This window comes from Drosophila elegans, unplaced genomic scaffold, assembly GCF_018152505.1.
Source record: "Drosophila elegans isolate 14027-0461.03 unplaced genomic scaffold, ASM1815250v1 contig_524, whole genome shotgun sequence".
Taxonomy (NCBI): domain Eukaryota; kingdom Metazoa; phylum Arthropoda; class Insecta; order Diptera; family Drosophilidae; genus Drosophila; species Drosophila elegans.
In genome coordinates, this window is record NW_024545907.1 from 186,763 (window position 1) to 209,505 (window position 22,743).

Consider the following 22,743-nt stretch of genomic DNA (forward strand, 5'->3'; position numbering starts at 1 on the left):
AATGCTATGAACGACAAATTCCTGGCAGTGGAATCTCAGTTTCTTGGACTTAAGATTCTTAGCGAGTCACCGAATAGAAAAATCCCAAATAATAATCTTCAACTTCCTGTTTATGATTTACCAGCCACTGGCTCACACTACCCCTTCTGGACCTTCTTCTGTTCCCTCGCGTGCCTCATTGGCTACGGAATGACTTGGAAATTTTCTACCGGAAGAAAACATGGCCTCTCTTGAATTACATCTGGCTCCTGTTGCTACCAACTCTGCTCCTGCATCCGCTTCTACATCTTGTGCTGTTTCCTTCTCCAACGATATGCCTGTTCCGAGAAGTAACCGTCCAAGGAATAGCGAGGCGACTTCTGATGTCTCTGGGATTCCTCTGAGAGGGGTTATTCAAAAATCCATATTCGTGACGAGACTTAATCCCGAAGCCACTGCCGAGGATGTAAGGATCTTCCTCTGTGAGAAACTGCATGCCCCGGACAACGCTATTTCTGTACATAAGTTCATTTTTAAGCAAAAGCGCAAAATCTCTTCTTTTAAAATTTGTATCACTGATTCTTATTTCTCTAAGGCACTTGATTCTACACTTTGGCCAGTTAATACTTTATTACATGAGTATCTTCAGAAAAACCAGTCTCGTGGCCCAAATTCAGCTGTTTCAAAAAACTAAGAAAAACAAATCTGTCAATTTTATACTAAAATGTGCGAAGCCTACTGGGTAAACTGTATGTTAGTAGTCTTTCTATCGACGTCGACGTCATTGCTTTAACTGAAACATGGCTAAACTGACCGCATCTCCCTGGGCGGTGGCGTGTTAAGTGCAGTTCACAACTCACTTTCATCGAAGATTTTTCCTTTTAAAAACCCTCTTTCCATTGAATTCGTTGCAGTTAAAATTAATATCAACAAGAAAGCAAGCAAACTTCGGCAAGCCGAAGTTCATATACCCTTGCAGCTATTTCAAAAACTAAATACTCTTGAAAACGTTAAAATTATGATTTCACTTGCGTGTATGCTTAAAAACATTGAAGCTATAATGATTTGCAGCCTAATTATTCGATAGTTCCTATGGCAGCTATACGATTGTTCCTATGGGAGCTATATTCTATAGTCGTCCGATTTTATGTTTCAAAAGCCATATTTCTGTCATCATTGTTAAAGGGTGTTTTAGCCTTCATAAAACGTTGGGCCAAGGAGTTTGACGACCCATATACAACAAAGACTCTTTACATTTCCATGATTCGCCCTATTTTGGAATACTGCGCATGTGTTTGGAGCCCTCAATATATTGATCAACAAAAATTAATCCAGTCTAAAAGCAATTTTTATTATTTGCTCTCCCACAGCTGAATTGGGACCCGGTGAGGCGTTTGCCACCTTACTCTTCAAGGTTAATGTTAATTGATCTAAAGTCTTTAAAACATCGTACAATGTGGAGCGTAGAAATTTTTTTGCATAAGCTTCTCATAGGTGAGGTGAATTCTGGCCTCCACATAAGCTATATTAACATCGCTGTTCCCTCAATATTTACTCGTACTTTTCGACCTATTCACTAGCCAATTTGTGGATCCAACTTTGCCCTTCATAAGTCCTTTCGGGTGCTTTGTTCCAATTATAATGCAGTAAACCCTGCAATATCTTTGGAAAATTCTATTGATCGGATATCATCTAAAATTTTTTGCTTTTCTTGAATCATATAATATTTAGTTAGTTTAAGTTATAGTTATTTTTAGCATATATGTGTAAGTTAGCATTTCATTGTTAACACTAAATCAATAAATATATAAGATGCCAGCGAGATCAACGTCAGCGTGACCTTCAAATTATTATTGACAGCTTTAAGAAGTCCAAAGACGCCCTTCATCTAAGTAAGGGAGGAGTTAACACAGTTTCACAGCAACACGGAAGTTCCCAAGCTGATCATGCATAACCGACTAAAATAATGCAATACCACCGACACCTACGGATGTTGCACAACGACGTCGCCAAAATCCCAAGCTTCGGTCAGCGCTATCAGCACTCTGATGCAACGGCGGCTACCCAGACCATGCATGGGCAGCCGGGTCAGCACTTCTAGGGCATAGGGCTAGCTTTCGTATAAGAAATATTGTATTTAGCAGTTAGTTGAATTTTGGAAATAACGGTCAAACCTCGCAATTACCAAGTCTTCTCAGTCGTACAGTACAGTGCGTCTTTAAATAAAACCTTAAACAGGATTTATAAATTATTAGTTTATATATATAAAAATATATATATATATGTAAGATTGTGAAGTAACATAAGCAGAGAAGCAGCAGGATAAGTAGTACATTAGCCGAAAAGTAGAAAGCAGTAGAGCAGTATCGAAGAATGGGCAGTTCCAGAAGAGGAATTCAGCAGAAGCAGAGGTAGAAGCAGAGACAGAGAAAAAGTGACGCCGTAGGAAAAAAACCGAAAAAGCCAACAGTCAAATATTTTGTATCTTTCTATACTAACTTTATATAATAATAATAAAAAGCAAGTTGAGATTAACCATCCCAACTCACATTTGGCTCGTCCTAGTCTAGAAAGTGTAAGTGACTACGCCGTCCCGAGGTGTCTCAGACAAAGTGGAACGCGAGCTACGAACGCCGATGAGTGAGAGGGAAAAAAAGCAGGAGCCTTCCAAGATACCAGTTGTAAAAGGGAGACAGCCGTACTACACAAGGTCAGTTGCCGCAGCAGTAAAAAATCTTAGAATGACTGCTCCGAACAACGAGAAGTAGAAACTTGAAGAAGCAAGTGGTGGTCAGAATTTCAGAGCTATGACTACTGCAAGCTGTTCGATCGCCGAGATTACAAGGACCCTGAAGGATCTTGTCCAGCTCCTCGCCTTAAAAATGGAAGCGACGAGCAGAACAATACCAGTAGCTCAATTACTGCGGAAAGCTTTGCCAAAATCATTCCTGAGTTTGACGTTGAATCCATACCGGTCAAGCATTGGTTTGACAATTTTGAGCTGAATGCTGAAGCTTGTGGTCTGAACATAAAGCAAATGTATGTACAGGCTCGTGCCAAGATGACGAATACAGCAAAATTGTTTTTGGATTCTACTCACGTACACCAATACAAATTGGATCATATGTATCATATGCAACAAATTGGGTCATATGTCTAAAAATTGCCGTGGATTAGCTGCTTGTGTCCAAGTTGTGCGCAGTGCGAATCGCATGAAGAAGGTCACCATTAACGGCGTCGAAGTGGAATGCCTGGTAGATACCGGAGCAAATGTATCCGTGTTGAGAAAATTCATCTTCAACAAAATTCCTTATCTTATCTTGGAGAAAAGTGAATCGAAGCTGCGTGGTCTGGGAAAGAAGATCACATGCCCAATTGGACGTTTTTTTTCCGATGTCGCAGTAGACGAAGTGACGACTTCACAAAGCGTCGTTGTCATAGACGATGAAGACATTGAATATGATGCGCTGCTCGGATATGATTTCGTCTCTAAGTTCAGCCTGTCATTCTCTGCGGAAGGATACAAGTTTTCTTCTCTGCAAGGGGAGAAAGCTTGTGAGGAACCAAATCAGATGAGTATTTACAATATAATTAATACAAGTGACGAAATCGATGTTCCTTCCCAGTACGCAAAGGAAGTGTCTATGCTGATAAAAAACTACAAGGCAGCGGATTTGGTAGCAGAGGTTCCAGTTAAGCTGCGAATCGTTCCAGACGGCGAGATCATCACATTTCGTCAGTCCCCGAGTCGATTCGCCATTGCCGAAGAAAATGATGTCGAGAAGCAGATCGACGAATGGTTAGCTGCTGGTGCTGGTAACCAAATAGGATGGCACGCGTCGTATATGCGTTGATTTTCGTACACTGAATTCGATGGTGCTGAGGGACTGTTTTCCCGTTCCGGTAATCGACGACGTGCTGGAAAAGCTGCAAAAAGCGAGATATTTTACAGTGATGGACTTGGAGAATGGCTTCTTCCACGTTGCTATAGAAGAGGACAGCAAGAAATACACAGCATTTATCACCGAATCAGGAAGTCAATCAGGACTTCAATAGAACCCCTTTTGGATTTAGGAACTCGACGGCTGTTTTTATTCGCTATGTAAACCACGTATTTCAAGAGCTGATGAACAAGGATGTTCTTGATTTATATATGGATGATATAATAATTCACGCCGAAAGTGCAGAACATTGTTTGGAAAAGATGGCACTCGTTTTTAAAACAGCTGGAGCGTTTGTCTTAAAGAAAATAGCGAAAATGTCACTTCTTGCAGGAAAGGATTTACTTCTTGGGCCACAACATTGAAAACGGAAACCTATGGCCTGGGCAAGAGAAGATGGCAGCAGTCAGCAAATTTTCGGTGCCGAAGAATGTCAGAGCAGTCCAAGCTTTCCTGGGGTTGACTGGATTTTTCGACCATTAACTGACCTGCTGCGAAAAGATGTTCGTTTTCAAATGGCTGAGCCTCAGATGAATGCATTTCAGAGTTTGAAGGATGCGCTGACAAAGGAGCCGGTTTTAAAATTGTATATCAGAGGAGCAAAAACTGAGTAACACACGGATGCATCAAAAGACGGATTTGCAGCAGTGTTAATGCAGACTCCACCCAATCCAGTATTGGAGCAAAAAGATAACCGAAGCTGAGTCGCGCCAGCACAGTTACATATTAGAAGCAAAGGCCGTATATCTAGCGGTAAAGAAATTCAGACACTATTTGCTGGGATCGACGTTTAGGTTAATAACAGATTGCGTCGCATTCAAGCAAACCCTACAGAAGGCGGATGAGCCAAGAGCAGTAAGGCAGTGGATAATTTATCCGCAGGACTTCGGGTTTGCAGTTGAACACCGTCCTCAGATGAATGCATTTCAGAGTTTGAAGGATGCGCTGACAAAGGAGCCGGTTTTGAAATTGTATATCAGAGGAGCAAAAACTGAGTTACACACGGATGCATCAAAAGACGGATTTGCAGCAGTGTTAATGCAGACTCCACCCAATCCAGTATTGGAGCAAAAAGACAACCGAAGCTGAGTCTCGCCAGCACAGTTACATCTTAGAAGCAAAGGCCGTATATCTAGCGGTAAAGAAATTCAGACACTATTTGCTGGGATCGACGTTTAGGTTAATAACAGATTGCGTCGCATTCAAGCAAACCCTACAGAAGGCGGATGTGCCAAGAGCAGTAAGGCAGTGGATAATTTATCTGCAGGACTTCGAGTTTGCAGTTGAACACCGTCCAGGCGAACGACTTAAGCACGTTGACTGTCTTAGTCGTTATCCCAATCGTGTTATGCTGGTGTCTTTAGAAATCACAGCTCGAATTAAAAATGCTCAAGGAAAAGACGAAATGCTGAAGGCAATAATGGAAATTCTCGCCAGCCGTCCTTATGAGGGATACAAGATGAAAGGTGGACTTGTCTATAAGGAGATAAACGGCAATGATTTACTTGTAGTCCCAAAAGTGATGGAAAAATATGTTATTGTAGACGCCCACAATTCAGGTCACTTTGCTCTTCAAAAAACTGTACATGCTGTTCAACAATCCTATTGGATTCCTCATCTGGAGCAAAAGGTACAGCAGGTTGCAAGCATTTTGTATTTATTTCGCCCCGAATGTCAGTTCTAAAAGGAATTTGTAGGTTCATTTTAGAGTTTTCCTCTTCAATTATGTCAATTATTCTTTTCTCCAAATCTTCTACTTGATTTGAATTTTAAAAATTAATATTGTTCATTTTTTTCACAATCTTTTGATCCCAAAGTTGTTACTTTTTTATTGACGGATGGTTCGACGTCGACGCGTTGAGGGTTTTGTGTTCCCAAACGTTTTAACTTTTTGTTGACGAAAAATTCTTCGTCGGAGTGTTCATGATTTTTTTGTCCCAAACTATATAATTTTTTGTTGACGGATTTTACTACGTCGGCGTTTTCAGGATTTTTGGATCCCAAACTATACATTTTTTTTGTTGACGGATTATTCTACGTCGGCATGTTGAGGATTTTTAGATTCAAAACTATTTGATTTTTTGTTTACGGATAATTCTACGTCGGCTTGCTCAGGATTTTGTGATCCCAAGCTAATTAAACTTTGTTCCACCATTTGTGATTCTGTTTTTATACTACTTTGCTCTCCAAGGTATTTTTATACCCTTGCAGAGGGTATTATAATTTCAGTCAGAAGTTTGCAACGCAGTGAAGGAGACATTTCTGACCCTATAAAGTATATATATTCTTGATCAGCATCACTAGTAGAGTCGATCTAGCCATGTCCGTCTTTCCGTCCGTCCGTTTCTACGCAAACTAGTCTGTCAGTTTTAAAGCTATCTACATGGAACTCGTAAAAGTTGTCTTTCTATTGCAGGTAGTATATAAGTCCGAACGAGCCGGATCGGACGACTATAGCATATAGCTCCCATAGGAACAATCGAAAAAATAAATTTAAAAAAAATTGTTACTTTGCTGTTTCTTAATTTTTTTTTAGTTCTTCGACATATAGTAATGGTTAAATATTTTAGAGCTACGTTTTAAATTTCATCAAAATCGGACGACTACATCATATAGCTCCCATAGGAACAATCGGAAAAAAATAAAAAAAAATTATAACTTTGCTGTTTTTTAATTTTTTTTTAGTTCTTCGACGTATAGTAATGCTTAAATATTTCAGAATTATGGTTTAAATTTCATCAAATTCGGACGACTTTATCATATAGCTCCCATGTATATTTTCTGCTTTGTGATTTTTTTTAAATTCTTTTTGACTTATTAATAATTTGACAGTTCAGAATTACGCTTTTAATTTTATTAAAATCGGAAAACGATATTATATAATTGCCTTAGGAACTATCGAATAATTAAGTCGCAAACCATCATATCTTCAATGTTTTTAAGCATATACGCATATAATTGATAATTTTAATGTTTTCAAGAACATTTAATTTTTGCAATAGCTGCAAGGGTATATAAACTTCGTCTTCCCGAAGTTTGCTTCCTTTCTTGTTTTAATTAATTTTCTTTTTTAATTGTGTTTTTGTTTATTATGCATTTATTATTATTTTTGGTTTATTATTCTTTTTTTATTTTGTATATATTACCAGCTATTAAAATGCTAATGCTATACTGCATTAATTGATTTCCATTTAAATTTTTAAATCATGATCACTGTCACAATGTTGGGTGTCGTCGATTTGTTGTGGATGTTTTAATTATTCCACTTAAAATGGTTGGGTTTTTTGCGGCGCATATTCCGTTTTCAAAATAACTATTTATAATTAATTATATTTTAAGAACTTTTTTAAGCACCGCCCCACGTTGGGCGCCAATTAAGTTTGTCACTGGTAAGTTTGTTAAACAAAAACTTTTTTTATGTTGTATAACTTGGTGTTAAACCTTTTTTTATTCAGTCATTCGAATTCTTTACTTCCGATCTCTTTCTCGATCCAAAATGGACTGCCGGCTTAATTCTAAAATCTTCTCCAACGAACCTCGGCCAGAAGCTTTTCTTTGAGCTTCAAGAACTTCATGGAATCGTATTGTGAAATTCAAATATGCTGACCGATGCAATTTGTTGACTGCCAATTGACTGGCCTTCGAGTGGAAGCTTATGTTTACTTTAAGTTTGGTTTGTTTATCTTGGTAGGGAAACCAAGAGCGGACTCCAAAGCCAACGGCATGGGCAAAGACAAAGGCAAAGGCAAAGATCGCTTAAATTGAATTTTGAAAATTGTTTATTAATTCCATAGCGGCCCGGTTTCACTTCTAAAATGGATCGTCCCGATTCATTATGAATTTCTTTTAATCGTTCTCTTAGTTTTGATAAAAAAAACATTGGTCTTGGTTTGTATCTTTTTCTTTAAAAGTTTCTTCGTGGTTTGTGTTTTCTTCTTTTAAAATTTCTTCTTGGCTTGTATTTTCTTCTTTTAAAATTTTTTCTTGGTTTGTACTGATTTCTAGTTCTGGCCGTTGTTTTTTGGTTACAAAAATAAAATTTTCGTATTTTATATAAAGTATAAATATTAAAAATATAATTATAAAATTTAATAATATCAAGGAAATTGATATTTTGGTGCTATTAATTTTTATAAATGGATTGAAAATGTTTATATTCTCAAGAGTTAGCTCCGAATTATTTGAAGCAATATATTCGGAAATGTCATAATTTATGAATTTATGCTGAGCCATATAGTTTTTTTTTCGCTGTTAATGTATTATTGTTAATGTATTGTTGTTATTTATATTGATTGAGTCATTGAACAAAATTAAATATGAACCTTTTAATTGAGTGTTGCCTACTATATTTGTTCCTGTTTTTAAAATGGCACCATCATGTAAGACATCTATTTTATTATTAATTTTTCTTATTTTAGAGCAGTTGGCTTTTTCGCCGTTTAATAATTTTATAAAACAATTAGTTTCAAAACTTAATTTACAATAGTTGTTAAACATAACTTTCTTAAAATTAGTCATTAGGTAATATTTGTTTTTGCAATTGGCAACTTCATTATTTATTAATAATTTTCCATCGGATTTTGCAATAGCTCTTGTTTTGTAAAGGTCACATTCCCATTTTATCATGGGAATTTAATGTAAACTACAAGTAAATCATTATTTAATACAATTTTAAAAGTTGATATGTCCATTAGGTCAGATAATACTACAGATTGTTTTTCATGATTGTAAATTTCTTTAATTTCATTCTCGTTTAAAATTTTTGTATTAAAAATTTTTGCTTTTGCTAAGATAATGGTATCTAATAAATTTTGTAAGTCAAATGTGAGTAACCGCAAACGATGTTTTCGTAAAATTGTTTCCTCGTTGAAAACTACATTTTTAAACTTTCAGTAAGATATTTTACTTCATTAAATAATTTTGAATTTATTGTGAATTGATTGTTGTTGTTTTCAATTAGGCTGTCTATTTTGTTCTAAACCGTTATAAAATCATCATGATCAGGAGTACCTGTTATCCATTTTCATTTCCATGTTATCCTATTTCATTAATTCCTCTTTTTTGTCTTATTGTTATTATTTCTGATAAAGTTAATTTGATGAGTTCCCATTCTATGTCTGGTTTTCAAGTTTTGTTCAAAGATCTTGTTTCCGTGTTAATTATTTCTTCATAAAAACTTAAATTAGATATGTGAAATAAATCTGCGTATGAATCGTACGTCAATAAGTCTTTATTGTATTAGTATTCGTGACTTGTATAGTCAATTATTTCAGAACTTGATAAAAGTATTAGGTTGAGTATAAAAACTGAAAAAAACATTTATCTGAAAAAATTATAAAAAATTGTTGTTCATATTACAATTTTATATTATCTTTATGAATAATCCTATTTCTATTGTTGATTAGTATTTTGTTACGCAAATTTTCCTTTACAATCATGATCAATTTTATTAAAAAGGATATCAAATGGTTTTTCATATTATATAATATTTTTGAGCGGCTCTAATGACTATTTGGGAATAATTAGTTAAATTAAGCTCCTCTTTTATGCAGCGAGCTATTTCTGTTAGTGTCGAGTGTGCCCTTTCAACTTGTCCGTTTGAAGTAACTACATATGTCTTGGGTCTGCGTAATGTAAAGTAATTCCACACCTTTGTGCAAATGATTTAAATTGGGCCGAGGTAAAACTAGGGTCGTGAATGGTCATAATTACTTTTGCTTGGGGAAATTGTTGAAGTTACCTTAATTTCAATGTTTAACTTATTTTGAAATTTCTTTTAGATCGTGGTATATTGAATACGCGTCTATATATATATGTAAATTTTTTTGTAAATATATGTAAATTGTCTCCTTCTTTAGTTGGAGTAGAAGCCTGTTATATTTATTTTCATTACAAATCACACAATAATTGATATATTCTTTCAATTTTTTAAATAAGTTTGGCCAATAATATAACCTACTGATTTGTTTATAATTTTCATCTAGGTCCCTATGAGCTCGACTGAGTGTTTATTCTATTATTATGACTTTATCTTCATCGTTTTCTATGACTTGAAGAAAGATTCTCGTAAAAAGAAATTGGTCAATGAAATTATTTTTTAAGGGTAATTCAATGCGATATAAGTTTTCTAATTTACAATGAATTCCTACCGTAATGTTTGGTGGAATATACTATTTTAATATAGTTATTACATTTTCTGGTGTGTCATATTCATATTCAATTCCTGCCAAAAACTTCCAGTGGCTCATTATTGTAATCCTCCCCGTTATTAATAACAGTTGTTGCTTAAACAGATTTAACAGGTTTACGGGTCTCTTGTATTACATTTTCAAAACTACTTTCAGCAGAATGCTGTGGGTTTTAGTCTGAGTCTGACTCTTCTGTTTGTTCTACATCACTGTTTGCAATGTTATTTATTTGTATTCGAGATAATGCATCCATCGGCTACAACATTTGTTCTACCGGGTTTATATATTGCTGCAAGGGTATATAAACTTCGTCTTCCCGAAGTTTGCTTCCTTTCTTTGTGAGGAGTCTTAAAACTCCCCACAAATTCCGAGGCAGGAGAGCTGCATAGCAACAGCGAAGGAGGCGAGAATGCCGGAGGAGTCAAGGGCAACAAGGTCAAACGGTAAACAACGGACCTTGGACCCGGGCAAAGCGGAGACACCGTGAATTAACGGTACCACGATGGACATTGGACCCTCATACGGCAAGGGCAACAGGGTCGAACGGTAAATTGGCGGACTTCGGACCCGCACAAAGAGGACGCACCGTGAACTAACGGTGCGGCAGTGGACCTTGGACCCGATCACGCGAGCTGGAAAAGGGAAATAACGGGACCATCACAGGCTATAAAAGGCGGCGCAAGCGCAGCACATAGGAAGAGTAATAGTGCGAGAATCAAAGCGAGTGCGTGTACGCGAGACTAGTAGCAAGTTAATCAAGTGCCGAGTACCAGGATCAAGATCGCAAAGTCGAGACGCCGAACGACTGAGAGTCTACAAGGCTGAGGCTTCAACGCTGAGATCCAAAGGGTGCTAGGTCGTGGTTAAATCGAGCTCAGGGAGTCCTTGCGTGGAGTCTGCGACAAAGGTGGCTGGGCGAAGAGGTCGAACCGAGTTCAACCGGCTAGGCGATACACCTTGCCGACACAATCCGGACCAACTTAGGGAGCCTGCGATAAAGGTAGCTAGGCGAAAAGGCAGAACGGCGTTCTACCTGCTAGGCGAAACACCTTGCCGGTCCCGATAGTGAGGTTCGCATAACATCCAGAGTCTCGAAGGAGCCGTCACAAGGCAGATACCAGCAAGCAGTCGACGACGAGGAGCGACGCCGCGAAGGACAGCGACGAGGAGCGACGCCGCAGAGGACGACGACGAGCAGCAGCAGCAGCTGAAGAGCCGCGAGGCTTGTACAAGGAGAACAAATAAAGACAGTCACGATCCCAACCGAACTCTTGCGTTATTCATTGGTCAAAGGCAATCACCCAATATAAATTTGGTGGAACGAACCCATAACCTCTCTGAGCTAGCCGCCCGTTAACGTAGCGAGCGAGAATACATAGAAATCAGGTCGTTACATCTGGCGCCCATGAGTGATTGCCCTGACCAAGAGAACAAAAGATCAAAGATGGGAAAGTCCTGGATTTATAATCTCAGGAAGGAGGACTTCGCCGAGGTGAGCAATGTTCTGGGAATAGAACTTGAGGGCTCGGTAGAGGCGATGAGGAAGACCCTGGCAGAGACGGTTGACCGCATAACAGAAGACCCGGTCGTGGCAGAGTTAGTGGCAGGTCTGGAGGTCAAATTCCGGAAGCTGCCGGTCCCAAAATTCAAGCTAACAGCCGCAGATGCCGAAGGCCTTATAGCAAGCCTGGATATTCAGAGCATGGCAAGCGACGGCAGGCAGCGAGAAGGCAGCCGCGAGAGGAAAGAAAGCGTACGGCCACATCCGCAGGACTACGCCAAGGTGGCCAAGCAAGTCCGAGAGTGGAACTTTCGGTACGACGGCAACGACAAGCCACTGGAGTTCCTGGAGCAGGTGGAGTGGTCAGCCGTGACATATGGTCTGGATATAAACCAGATCCCACGAGCAATGCCGGATCTGCTGCAGGGCAGAGCCCTAAAGTGGTTCATAGCCAACAACCGGCAGTGGGACAACTGGGGAGACTTCATATTCAGCTTCCAAGGATATTTCCTTCCTCGAGGCTACATGGAGAAGCTTGCGGACCAGGTCAGGCAGCGGAGGCAGACATACGGGGAAAAATTTAAAGATTACATGGTGGACATGCAGACGATGATGCGGCCCCTGGGTATGTCTGCCAAAGAAGTCCTGAACAGGATAAAGGAGAACAGCACGCCGGCCCTCCGAATGTTTATCCGGCCGTACGAGTGTCGGCACCTGGACACCCTGATGGCGCTGGCAGACGAGTTTGAGGAGCTGGAGGAGCAACGGGAGAAGTTTGAAATGGAAAACCACTCCCAGAGGACACAGAACCGCCCAGTGCCAAGGCCAAGGGCAGAGCAGGGTGCGGTGTGTAGGCGGTGCCAGGAGGACACGGAGGCGCCACGGAGGCATACGCCGCAGGAACACGGACCACCAGTCGATCGCAGTGGATTTATACAGAATCCGGCCAACGCGTGTCGCAGATGCGGGGGCGCGGACCACTGGACGAAGGAGTGCCGGAACCGGCGACTCACATTCTGCTGGCGATGCGGAAAGATAGGCGTCCGAACGGTGGAGTGCTGTTCGGGAAACGCGCAACGATCCCAGCCTCCGAGGGGCGGCCAGGGATCGTAAGGTGCTGCCTCTCAAAAATAATGGGCGACCTGAAGGCGGAAGAAATGCAACTGTCCGCCACGGTGCTCATAGGTGACGCGAACGTTAAGGCCACGGTGGACACCGGCGCGACAGCGAGTTTCATCAGCAAAGAGCTGGCGGACAGGCTGCAGGCGGCAGGAAAGGTTGGACCCACAAAGAGGCAAGTACGGATGGCGGACGGTAGATGCGGAGACGTAAAATCGCAGTTAGAAATTCAAATCGGACTTGGCACAAGAAAAGTGTCAATGGAGCTGCTGATCCTCCCAGGATTGATTGACGAACTGGTGCTAGGATGGAACTTCCTCACCAAAATCGGAGCCGAGGTGAAATGCGCAGGTCACAGAGTGATGATACCGGCGAGGGACAGACACCGAGGCTGGCTAGAGGAAAAACTGTCGGTAGCAGTCGTGGAAGCCGCGAAGGAATTTTCGGAGAAGGATGTGGACCAGTTTTTAAAGACCGAGTTGGAGAGCCTGGAAAATCTGCAAGGCACGTCAAACGTGGCAGTACACAGGATCACCATGAAAGACGATCAGCCGGTCAAACAGCGGTACTATCCGAAGAATCCAAAAATGCAGGGCGAGATCAACGCCAAAGTAGACGAGCTACTTGAAAAGGGATGCATCGAACCGTCAAGGAGTCCGTACAGCTCACCAATAGTCATGGTGAGAAAGAAGACCGGGAAATGGAGGCTCTGGGTGGATTTCAGGCAGATCAACGCAAAATCCGTAAAGGATGCATATCCAATGCCGATGATCAACTACATCCTGGACCAACTCCGAGAAGCTAAATATATTAGCAGCCTCGACTTGAAGGACGGGTACTGGCAAATACCGTTGGAGGCAGCCAGCAGGCAGTATACCGCATTCACAGTGCCAGGGAAAGGCCTGTTTCAATGGAAAGTTATGCCTTTCGGTTTACACTCGGCATCGGCAACATTCCAGCGGGCGTTGGACCAGGTAATTGGACCTGAAATGATGCCGCATGCTTTCGCGTATCAGGATGATATAATCGTCATCGGACGGACACTAGAGGAGCACATGCGGAACCTAAAGGAAGTATTCAGAAGACTGCGAGCGGCGAACCTGAAAGTAAACGCGGATAAGTGTAAATTCTTCAGGAAGGAACTTCAATACTTAGGGCATCGCATTACAGACCAGGGCATCGGGACGGATCCAGAAAAGGTATCAGCGATAGCACTGCTGAAACCACCGGCAAATGTCAAAGAACTACGGCAGTACTTGGGAGTGGCGTCGTGGTACAGGCGTTTTGTGCCAGATTTTGCCACGCTAGTGCATCCGCTGAACGCCCTTCTCCGAAAGGGTGTCAAATGGGAATGGACCGACGACCACCAGCAGGCCTTTGAAGCTGTCAAGGCAAGATTGGTCGCCGACCCAACTTTGGCATGCCCGGATTTTACAAAGCCGTTTGTGCTGCAGACCGATGCGAGCGATTATGGGCTGGGCGCCATTCTCACTCAAAATTCCGACCAGGGTGAGCGGGTGATATCCTATTCCAGTCGGACCCTAAACGGGTCGGAAAAAAGTTACTCCGCCACTGAAAAGGAATGTTTAGCAATCGTGTGGGCCATAAGAAAATTAAAGCCATACCTGGAGGGATACCACTTCAAAGTGATAACAGATCACATGGCCTTGAAGTGGTTGAATAGCATCGAGAGCCCAACCGGAAGAATCGCGCGGTGGGCACTGGAGCTCCAGCAATACGACTTCGAAATAACATACAGGAAAGGCCAGCTGAATATTGTGGCGGACGCATTGTCGCGGCAGCCCTTACCCGAAACCTGCCGAAGGGTGAAAACGAAGTCGCCTGGTCAGTCAGCAGAACAAGCCGAATGTAGCTGGATAAGGGACATAAGGGGCAAGATAGCACAGAACCCCCAAAAATATCCGGACTATTTAGTGGAGGCCGACCGGCTGTACCGGCACATTCCTCACAGAGCAGGCAACGAGGATGTGGTCGCATGGAAGCTATGCGTACCAATCGGGTCAAGGCAGCGAGTCATGGTGGAGAACCACGATACGCCGACGGCCGGACACATGGGCAGCCGGAAAACGATCGCGAGGGTGGCAGCGAGGTATTATTGGCCGGGCATGCACCGCGACATTAGGAAGCACGTGCGGAACTGTGAGAGCTGCCTCAGGTACAAGCCCAGTCAGCTCCAGGCAGCCGGAAAAATGCTCACACAGATCCCAGAGGAGCCATGGGCCACAGTATGCGCCGATTTCGTTGGGCCGCTTCCTCGGTCGAAACACGGAAACTCGATGCTACTAGTGCTCGTAGATCGGTTCTCGAAGTGGACGGAAATAGTACCAATGCGGAGGGCTACCACGGAGACGCTGGAAAAGGCAATCCGGGAAAGGATTGTCTCAAGGTACGGCGTGCCGAAGGTCTTAATCACCGATAACGGGGTACAGTTCACGAGCAGGGCGTTCAAGCGGTTCCTGACAGAGTTGGGAGTGCGGCACCAGTTCACAGCCCCGTACACACCACTAGAAAATCCCACGGAGAGGGCCAATAGAACCGTAAAAACAATGATCGCCCAGTTTGCCGGACGAGACCAGAGAACGTGGGATGAGAAATGGCCAGAATTGCAGCTGGCCGTAAACACTAGTGTAGCCGAGTCCACAGGGTATTCGCCGGCATTCGTCACGCAGGGTAGAGAGCCCAGGTTACCGAGCGCGTTGTTTGATGAAGAAACCACCGGCACAGGAAGGGAAACCCAGACCCCGTCGGAGAATGCGAAAAAAATAAACGAAATCTTCGAGCTGGTCAGACGGAACATGGAGAAGGCGGCGCAGGATCAGGCGCGCCACTACAATCTCCGGAGGCGCCCTTGGAAACCACAGATTGGAGACACGGTATGGGCCAAGGAGCACCATCTATCCAAGGCGGCAGAAGGATTCGCGGCGAAACTGGCCCCCAGATACGAGGGACCGTTTAAAATAATTAATTTCGATTCTCCGGTTATTTGCAACCTGCGGCACGAACACACGGGCAAGGAAAGGAAAACACACATAAGCCAGTTGAAACCCCAAAGCAAAGAGGGGCAGTCTCAACAAATCCGGCGTATCGGAGGAGCACTGTACCCTAACCGAAGAAAGGGGGAGGACGATACACAGTATCGAAATTAACGGCAAGCACACACACACAGGCACACACATCAGGAGCGCGAGAGCGGGACAGGGAGGGTTTAAAAAGCCGTAGGCACCGTTACCGGCTAAACACACACATGCACGGGTTGCGTAGGGGGCGTGTACACGGAGGGCACCGTTACTTTTAAACGTTACACGGACACAGAGCGGAGAGCGAGTCCCGTTACCGGTACACGTCTCCGCGAATAACGGAACCGAGGATACGCGGAAGAACCGAGGTTTCGTCAGCGACGGCGCTGCATGGTGCAGGTCTTTCCAAACAAGATCGGCATCATGAGCGCACGTGGATATAACACCCAACAGCAAGTGAAACACGAGGTGAGGGAGGAGCGCGCCAGGGAACAGCCAGTGGCGAAGTGGAGCCGGGACTCCGATTCCGTTCTCCAGCTTCTGGCGTCCCCCCTGGTGTCGCGATCCCCGTCACCGATCAGCGAGGCGGAGGAGGAGAAGAAGCGCGACGGCAGCGAGGGAGGCACCGGAAGGCCAGGTGGGCCAAGCTCATGCTGGACGGGGAGCAACGCTACCGGGTCAAGGTAGCAGGGGGCCAGGTGCGGGTGTTTAAGGCCCAATAAACACAGTATAGCAGCTGACCCAGCAGTTATTCTTTGGACAGGGGATCACAAGGCACAACACAGAAAAAAAAAGAGTGGTCCGCCGCAGCAGCCGATCGCGGAACGGGGGCGGTGAGGGGGGAATCGCGGGCCAAGCACGCGGCCGGCAGAAGACACGAGGCTGCCGCAGGCGTAGGGCGAGGGGGGTCACTTGCCGACGCAAGGGTCTCCCGGGGCACGCGGTCCAGGGTCAGCACCCCGAGACATGTCAGGGGCATCAGGGGCATCATGGTCATGGTGTCGCTGTAAAGAAAAAGGTCGTTAATTAAAAGAAAACTACAATCAGCAAGTTAACTTACCAGTTTTCTCAAAACAACGAGGCCGTGAGAAAATTAGGGACGGGGGCGCCAGGCGATAGGCGGTCGATCGATAGTTGCGATCGATGGGTACAAAAAAAATACTGGATTTCTCAAGAAACGGTCACACGGAGGCAACTTAAGACAACGGAAACGATAACGGCAACAACGATGGCAATGCTGGAACCACTATCGATAAGTGCGATCGAGGTGTGGTCAGACGACGGGAATCGGAATGGTGATGTCAAACACGGGGAAATGTCTGGGCGGGAAATTCAAATTCCACGCGGGGATTATCGAAGCAACAAGATGCAGTTTTGGGAAAGTTCAAGTCTTTCGGGGAACTGTCTGGGGAACAGGCTAACGCAGCACAGCCATGGGAAAGTTAAAGGTCTTTCAGAGCGCTGTCTGGGGGGAGTCTTACGAGGGCAGCTCAGGGAAAGTTGAAGTCTTTTGGGGAACTGTATAGGGTCACGAGGAGAACGAGTTTGGGCGGGGAATTTGAATGAACGAACAACAGGGGCGGGGAGATCACCACTTTCATAACATTTCCGAAGAAAGGGGGAAATGTGAGGAGTCTTAAAACTCCCCACAAATTCCGAGGCAGGAGAGCTGCATAGCAACAGCGAAGGAGGCGAGAATGCCGGAGGAGTCAAGGGCAACAAGGTCAAACGGTAAACAACGGACCTTGGACCCGGGCAAAGCGGAGACACCGTGAATTAACGGTACCACGATGGACATTGGACCCTCATACGGCAAGGGCAACAGGGTCGAACGGTAAATTGGCGGACTTCGGACCCGCACAAAGAGGACGCACCGTGAACTAACGGTGCGGCAGTGGACCTTGGACCCGATCACGCGAGCTGGAAAAGGGAAATAACGGGACCATCACAGGCTATAAAAGGCGGCGCAAGCGCAGCACATAGGAAGAGTAATAGTGCGAGAATCAAAGCGAGTGCGTGTACGCGAGACTAGTAGCAAGTTAATCAAGTGCCGAGTACCAGGATCAAGATCGCAAAGTCGAGACGCCGAACGACTGAGAGTCTACAAGGCTGAGGCTTCAACGCTGAGATCCAAAGGGTGCTAGGTCGTGGTTAAATCGAGCTCAGGGAGTCCTTGCGTGGAGTCTGCGACAAAGGTGGCTGGGCGAAGAGGTCGAACCGAGTTCAACCGGCTAGGCGATACACCTTGCCGACACAATCCGGACCAACTTAGGGAGCCTGCGATAAAGGTAGCTAGGCGAAAAGGCAGAACGGCGTTCTACCTGCTAGGCGAAACACCTTGCCGGTCCCGATAGTGAGGTTCGCATAACATCCAGAGTCTCGAAGGAGCCGTCACAAGGCAGATACCAGCAAGCAGTCGACGACGAGGAGCGACGCCGCGAAGGACAGCGACGAGGAGCGACGCCGCAGAGGACGACGACGAGCAGCAGCAGCAGCTGAAGAGCCGCGAGGCTTGTACAAGGAGAACAAATAAAGACAGTCACGATCCCAACCGAACTCTTGCGTTATTCATTGGTCAAAGGCAATCACCCAATATAAATTTGGTGGAACGAACCCATAACCTCTCTGAGCTAGCCGCCCGTTAACGTAGCGAGCGAGAATACATAGAAATCAGGTCGTTACATCTTGTTTTAATTAATTTTCTTTTTTAATTGTGTTTTTGTTTATTATGCATTTATTATTATTTTTGGTTTATTATTCTTTTTTTATTTTGTATATATTACCAGCTATTAAAATGCTAATGCTATACTGCATTAATTGATTTCCATTTAAATTTTTAAATCATGATCACTGTCACAATGTTGGGTGTCGTCGATTTGTTGTGGATGTTTTAATTATTCCACTTAAAATGGTTGGGTTTTTTGCGGCGCATATTCCGTTTTCAAAATAACTATTTATAATTAATTATATTTTAAGAACTTTTTTAAGCACCGCCCCACGTTGGGCGCCAATTAAGTTTGTCACTGGTAAGTTTGTTAAACAAAAACTTTTTTTATGTTGTATAACTTGGTGTTAAACCTTTTTTATTCAGTCATTCGAATTCTTTACTTCCGATCTCTTTCTCGATCCAAAATGGACTGCCGGCTTAATTCTAAAATCTTCTCCAACGAACCTCGGCCAGAAGCTTTTCTTTGAGCTTCAAGAACTTCATGGAATCGTATTGTGAAATTCAAATATGCTGACCGATGCAATTTGTTGACTGCCAATTGACTGGCCTTCGAGTGGAAGCTTATGTTTACTTTAAGTTTGGTTTGTTTATCTTGGTAGGGAAACCAAGAGCGGACTCCAAAGCCAACGGCATGGGCAAAGACAAAGGCAAAGGCAAAGATCGCTTAAATTGAATTTTGAAAATTGTTTATTAATTCCATAGCGGCCCAGTTTCACTTCTAAAATGGATCGTCCCGATTCATTATGAATTTCTTTTAATCGTTCTCTTAGTTTTGATAAAAAAAACATTGGTCTTGGTTTGTATCTTTTTCTTTAAAAGTTTCTTCGTGGTTTGTGTTTTCTTCTTTTAAAATTTCTTCTTGGCTTGTATTTTCTTCTTTTAAAATTTTTTCTTGGTTTGTACTGATTTCTAGTTCTGACCGTTGTTTTTTGGTTACAAAAATAAAATTTTCGTATTTTATATAAAGTATAAATATTAAAAATATAATTATAAAATTTAATAATATCAAGGAAATTGATATTTTGGTGCTATTAATTTTTATAAATGGATTGAAAATGTTTATATTCTCAAGAGTTAGCTCCGAATTATTTGAAGCAATATATTCGGAAATGTCATAATTTATGAATTTATGCTGAGCCATATAGTTTTTTTTTCGCTGTTTATGTATTATTGTTAATGTATTGTTGTTATTTATATTGATTGAGTCATTGAACAAAATTAAATATGAACCTTTTAATTGAGTGTTGCCTACTATATTTGTTCCTGTTTTTAAAATGGCACCATCATGTAAGACATCTATTTTATTATTAATTTTTCTTATTTTAGAGCAGTTGGCTTTTTCGCCGTTTAATAATTTTATAAAACAATTAGTTTCAAAACTTAATTTACAATAGTTGTTAAACATAACTTTCTTAAAATTAGTCATTAGGTAATATTTGTTTTTGCAATTGGCAACTTCATTATTTATTAATAATTTTCCATCGGATTTTGCAATAGCTCTTGTTTTGTAAAGGTCACATTCCCATTCTATCATGGGAATTTAATGTAAACTACAAGTAAATCATTATTTAATACAATTTTAAAAGTTGATATGTCCATTAGGTCAGATAATACTACAGATTGTTTTTCATGATTGTAAATTTCTTTAATTTCATTCTCGTTTAAAATTTTTGTATTAAAAATTTTTGCTTTTGCTAAGATAATGGTATCTAATAAATTTTGTAAGTCAAATGTGAGTAACCGCAAACGATGTTTTCGTAAAATTGTTTCCTCGTTGAAAACTACATTTTTAAACTTTCAGTAAGATATTTTACTTCATTAAATAATTTTGAATTTATTGTGAATTGATTGTTGTTGTTTTCAATTAGGCTGTCTATTTTGTTCTAAACCGTTATAAAATCATCATGATCAGGAGTACCTGTTATCCATTTTCATTTCCATGTTATCCTATTTCATTAATTCCTCTTTTTTGTCTTATTGTTATTATTTCTGATAAAGTTAATTTGATGAGTTCCCATTCTATGTCTGGTTTTCAAGTTTTGTTCAAAGATCTTGTTTCCGTGTTAATTATTTCTTCATAAAAACTTAAATTAGATATGTGAAATAAATCTGCGTATGAATCGTACGTCAATAAGTCTTTATTGTATTAGTATTCGTGACTTGTATAGTCAATTATTTCAGAACTTGATAAAAGTATTAGGTTGAGTATAAAAACTGAAAAAAACATTTATCTGAAAAAAATTATAAAAAATTGTTGTTCATATTACAATTTTATATTATCTTTATGAATAATCCTATTTCTATTGTTGATTAGTATTTTGTTACGCAAATTTTCCTTTACAATCATGATCAATTTTATTAAAAAGGATATCAAATGGTTTTTCATATTATATAATATTTTTGAGCGGCTCTAATGACTATTTGGGAATAATTAGTTAAATTAAGCTCCTCTTTTATGCAGCGAGCTATTTCTGTTAGTGTCGAGTGTGCCCTTTCAACTTGTCCGTTTGAAGTAACTACATATGTCTTGGGTCTGCGTAATGTAAAGTAATTCCACACCTTTGTGCAAATGATTTAAATTGGGCCGAGGTAAAACTAGGGTCGTGAATGGTCATAATTACTTTTGCTTGGGGAAATTGTTGAAGTTACCTTAATTTCAATGTTTAACTTATTTTGAAATTTCTTTTAGATCGTGGTATATTGAATACGCGTCTATATATATATGTAAATTTTTTTGTAAATATATGTAAATTGTCTCCTTCTTTAGTTGGAGTAGAAGCCTGTTATATTTATTTTCATTACAAATCACACAATAATTGATATATTCTTTCAATTTTTTAAATAAGTTTGGCCAATAATATAACCTACTGATTTGTTTATAATTTTCATCTAGGTCCCTATGAGCTCGACTGAGTGTGTATTCTATTATTATGACTTTATCTTCATCGTTTTCTATGACTTGAAGACAGATTCTCGTAAAAAGAAATTGGTCAATGAAATTATTTTTTAAGGGTAATTCAATGCGATATAAGTTTTCTAATTTACAATGAATTCATACCGTAATGTTTGGTGGAATATACTATTTTAATATAGTTATTACATTTTCTGGTGTGTCATATTCATATTCAATTCCTGCCAAAAACTTCCAGTGGCTCATTATTGTAATCCTCCCCGTTATTAATAACAGTTGTTGCTTAAACAGATTTAACAGGTTTACGGGTCTCTTGTATTACATTTTCAAAACTACTTTCAGCAGAATGCTGTGGGTTTTAATCTGAGTCTGACTCTTCTGTTTGTTCTACATCACTGTTTGCAATGTTATTTATTTGTATTCGAGATAATGCATACATCGGCTACAACATTTGTTCTACCGGGTTTATATATTGTTTTGGGATTTTTATCCGAAACAGTGAAAGACAAAGATTGATGGTCCGTTTGGATTTCTATACCAATTACTCCATACAAATAGTTTCTCAAATTTTTAAGTTCCATACTATGGCTAGCATTTCCTTTTTGTTTGTGGCATAAAGTTGCTCGGTTTTATTAAATGTTTTAGAAATAAAAGTCATTGGTTGATTATCCTGTGATAATACAGCCCCGATAGCTACGTCTTCTGCGTCCGTTGTCAAAGTGAATTTTTTACTTAATCTGGTTGAACTAGTTCAACTTGTGCTATTAGATTCTCTTTTAATTCGTTAAAAGCTTGTATAGCTGAATCGTCCAACTGTAGATATTCTTTTGTAAATATTTCCATTTTCCCCTCCTAAATATTTTGTAAGAGGTTTAGCAATTTTTGCATAATTACGGACAAATTTTCGGTAATAACCAGTTAGGCCTAGAAAACCTTGAAATTGTGGAATTTTTTTGGGGATCTGTTTTGATTAATTAAAAGAAACAATGTTACCAAGAAAGGAGCTTCCTAATTTAAAGAATTTAGATTTTTTGAGAGAAATTTTCATATTTGCTCTTTGTAAGACGCCTATTATTTGAGTTAAATCTGAGAAATGTTGCTCGATTGTGTTTCAAAAAATTATAATATCGTTTTTTCTACTTGTTCTCTGAAAATATCATCCATTGCTCGCTGGGAAATTCTGGGCGCATTTTTTTAACCCGGAAGGCATGCGTAAAAATTCAAATTTTCAGTTGTTAATAGAAAAAGATGTTTTTTCAATATCTGAATCTTTCATTAGAAATTGACGGAATCCTGATTCCAAATCAATTGTTAAAAATAATTTGCCTTTCCTAAGTT

The 22,743-nt window shown here is 41.0% G+C and overlaps 1 protein-coding gene across 1 annotated transcript; it reads left to right on the forward strand.

Moving 5' to 3' along the window:
• Nucleotides 1-220: 220 nt before the first annotated feature.
• Nucleotides 221-15,587, forward strand: LOC121467710 (the record flags this gene model as incomplete). Its single annotated transcript, XM_041709969.1, is given in 7 exon segments — nt 221-496; nt 2,783-3,018; nt 3,182-3,778; nt 4,715-4,880; nt 4,981-5,550; nt 12,815-15,574; nt 15,576-15,587. Coding segments are annotated over 7 exon segments (4,617 nt in total), but the record flags the coding sequence as incomplete, so codon positions are not given.
• Between the last annotated feature and the right edge of the window lie 7,156 nt (nt 15,588-22,743).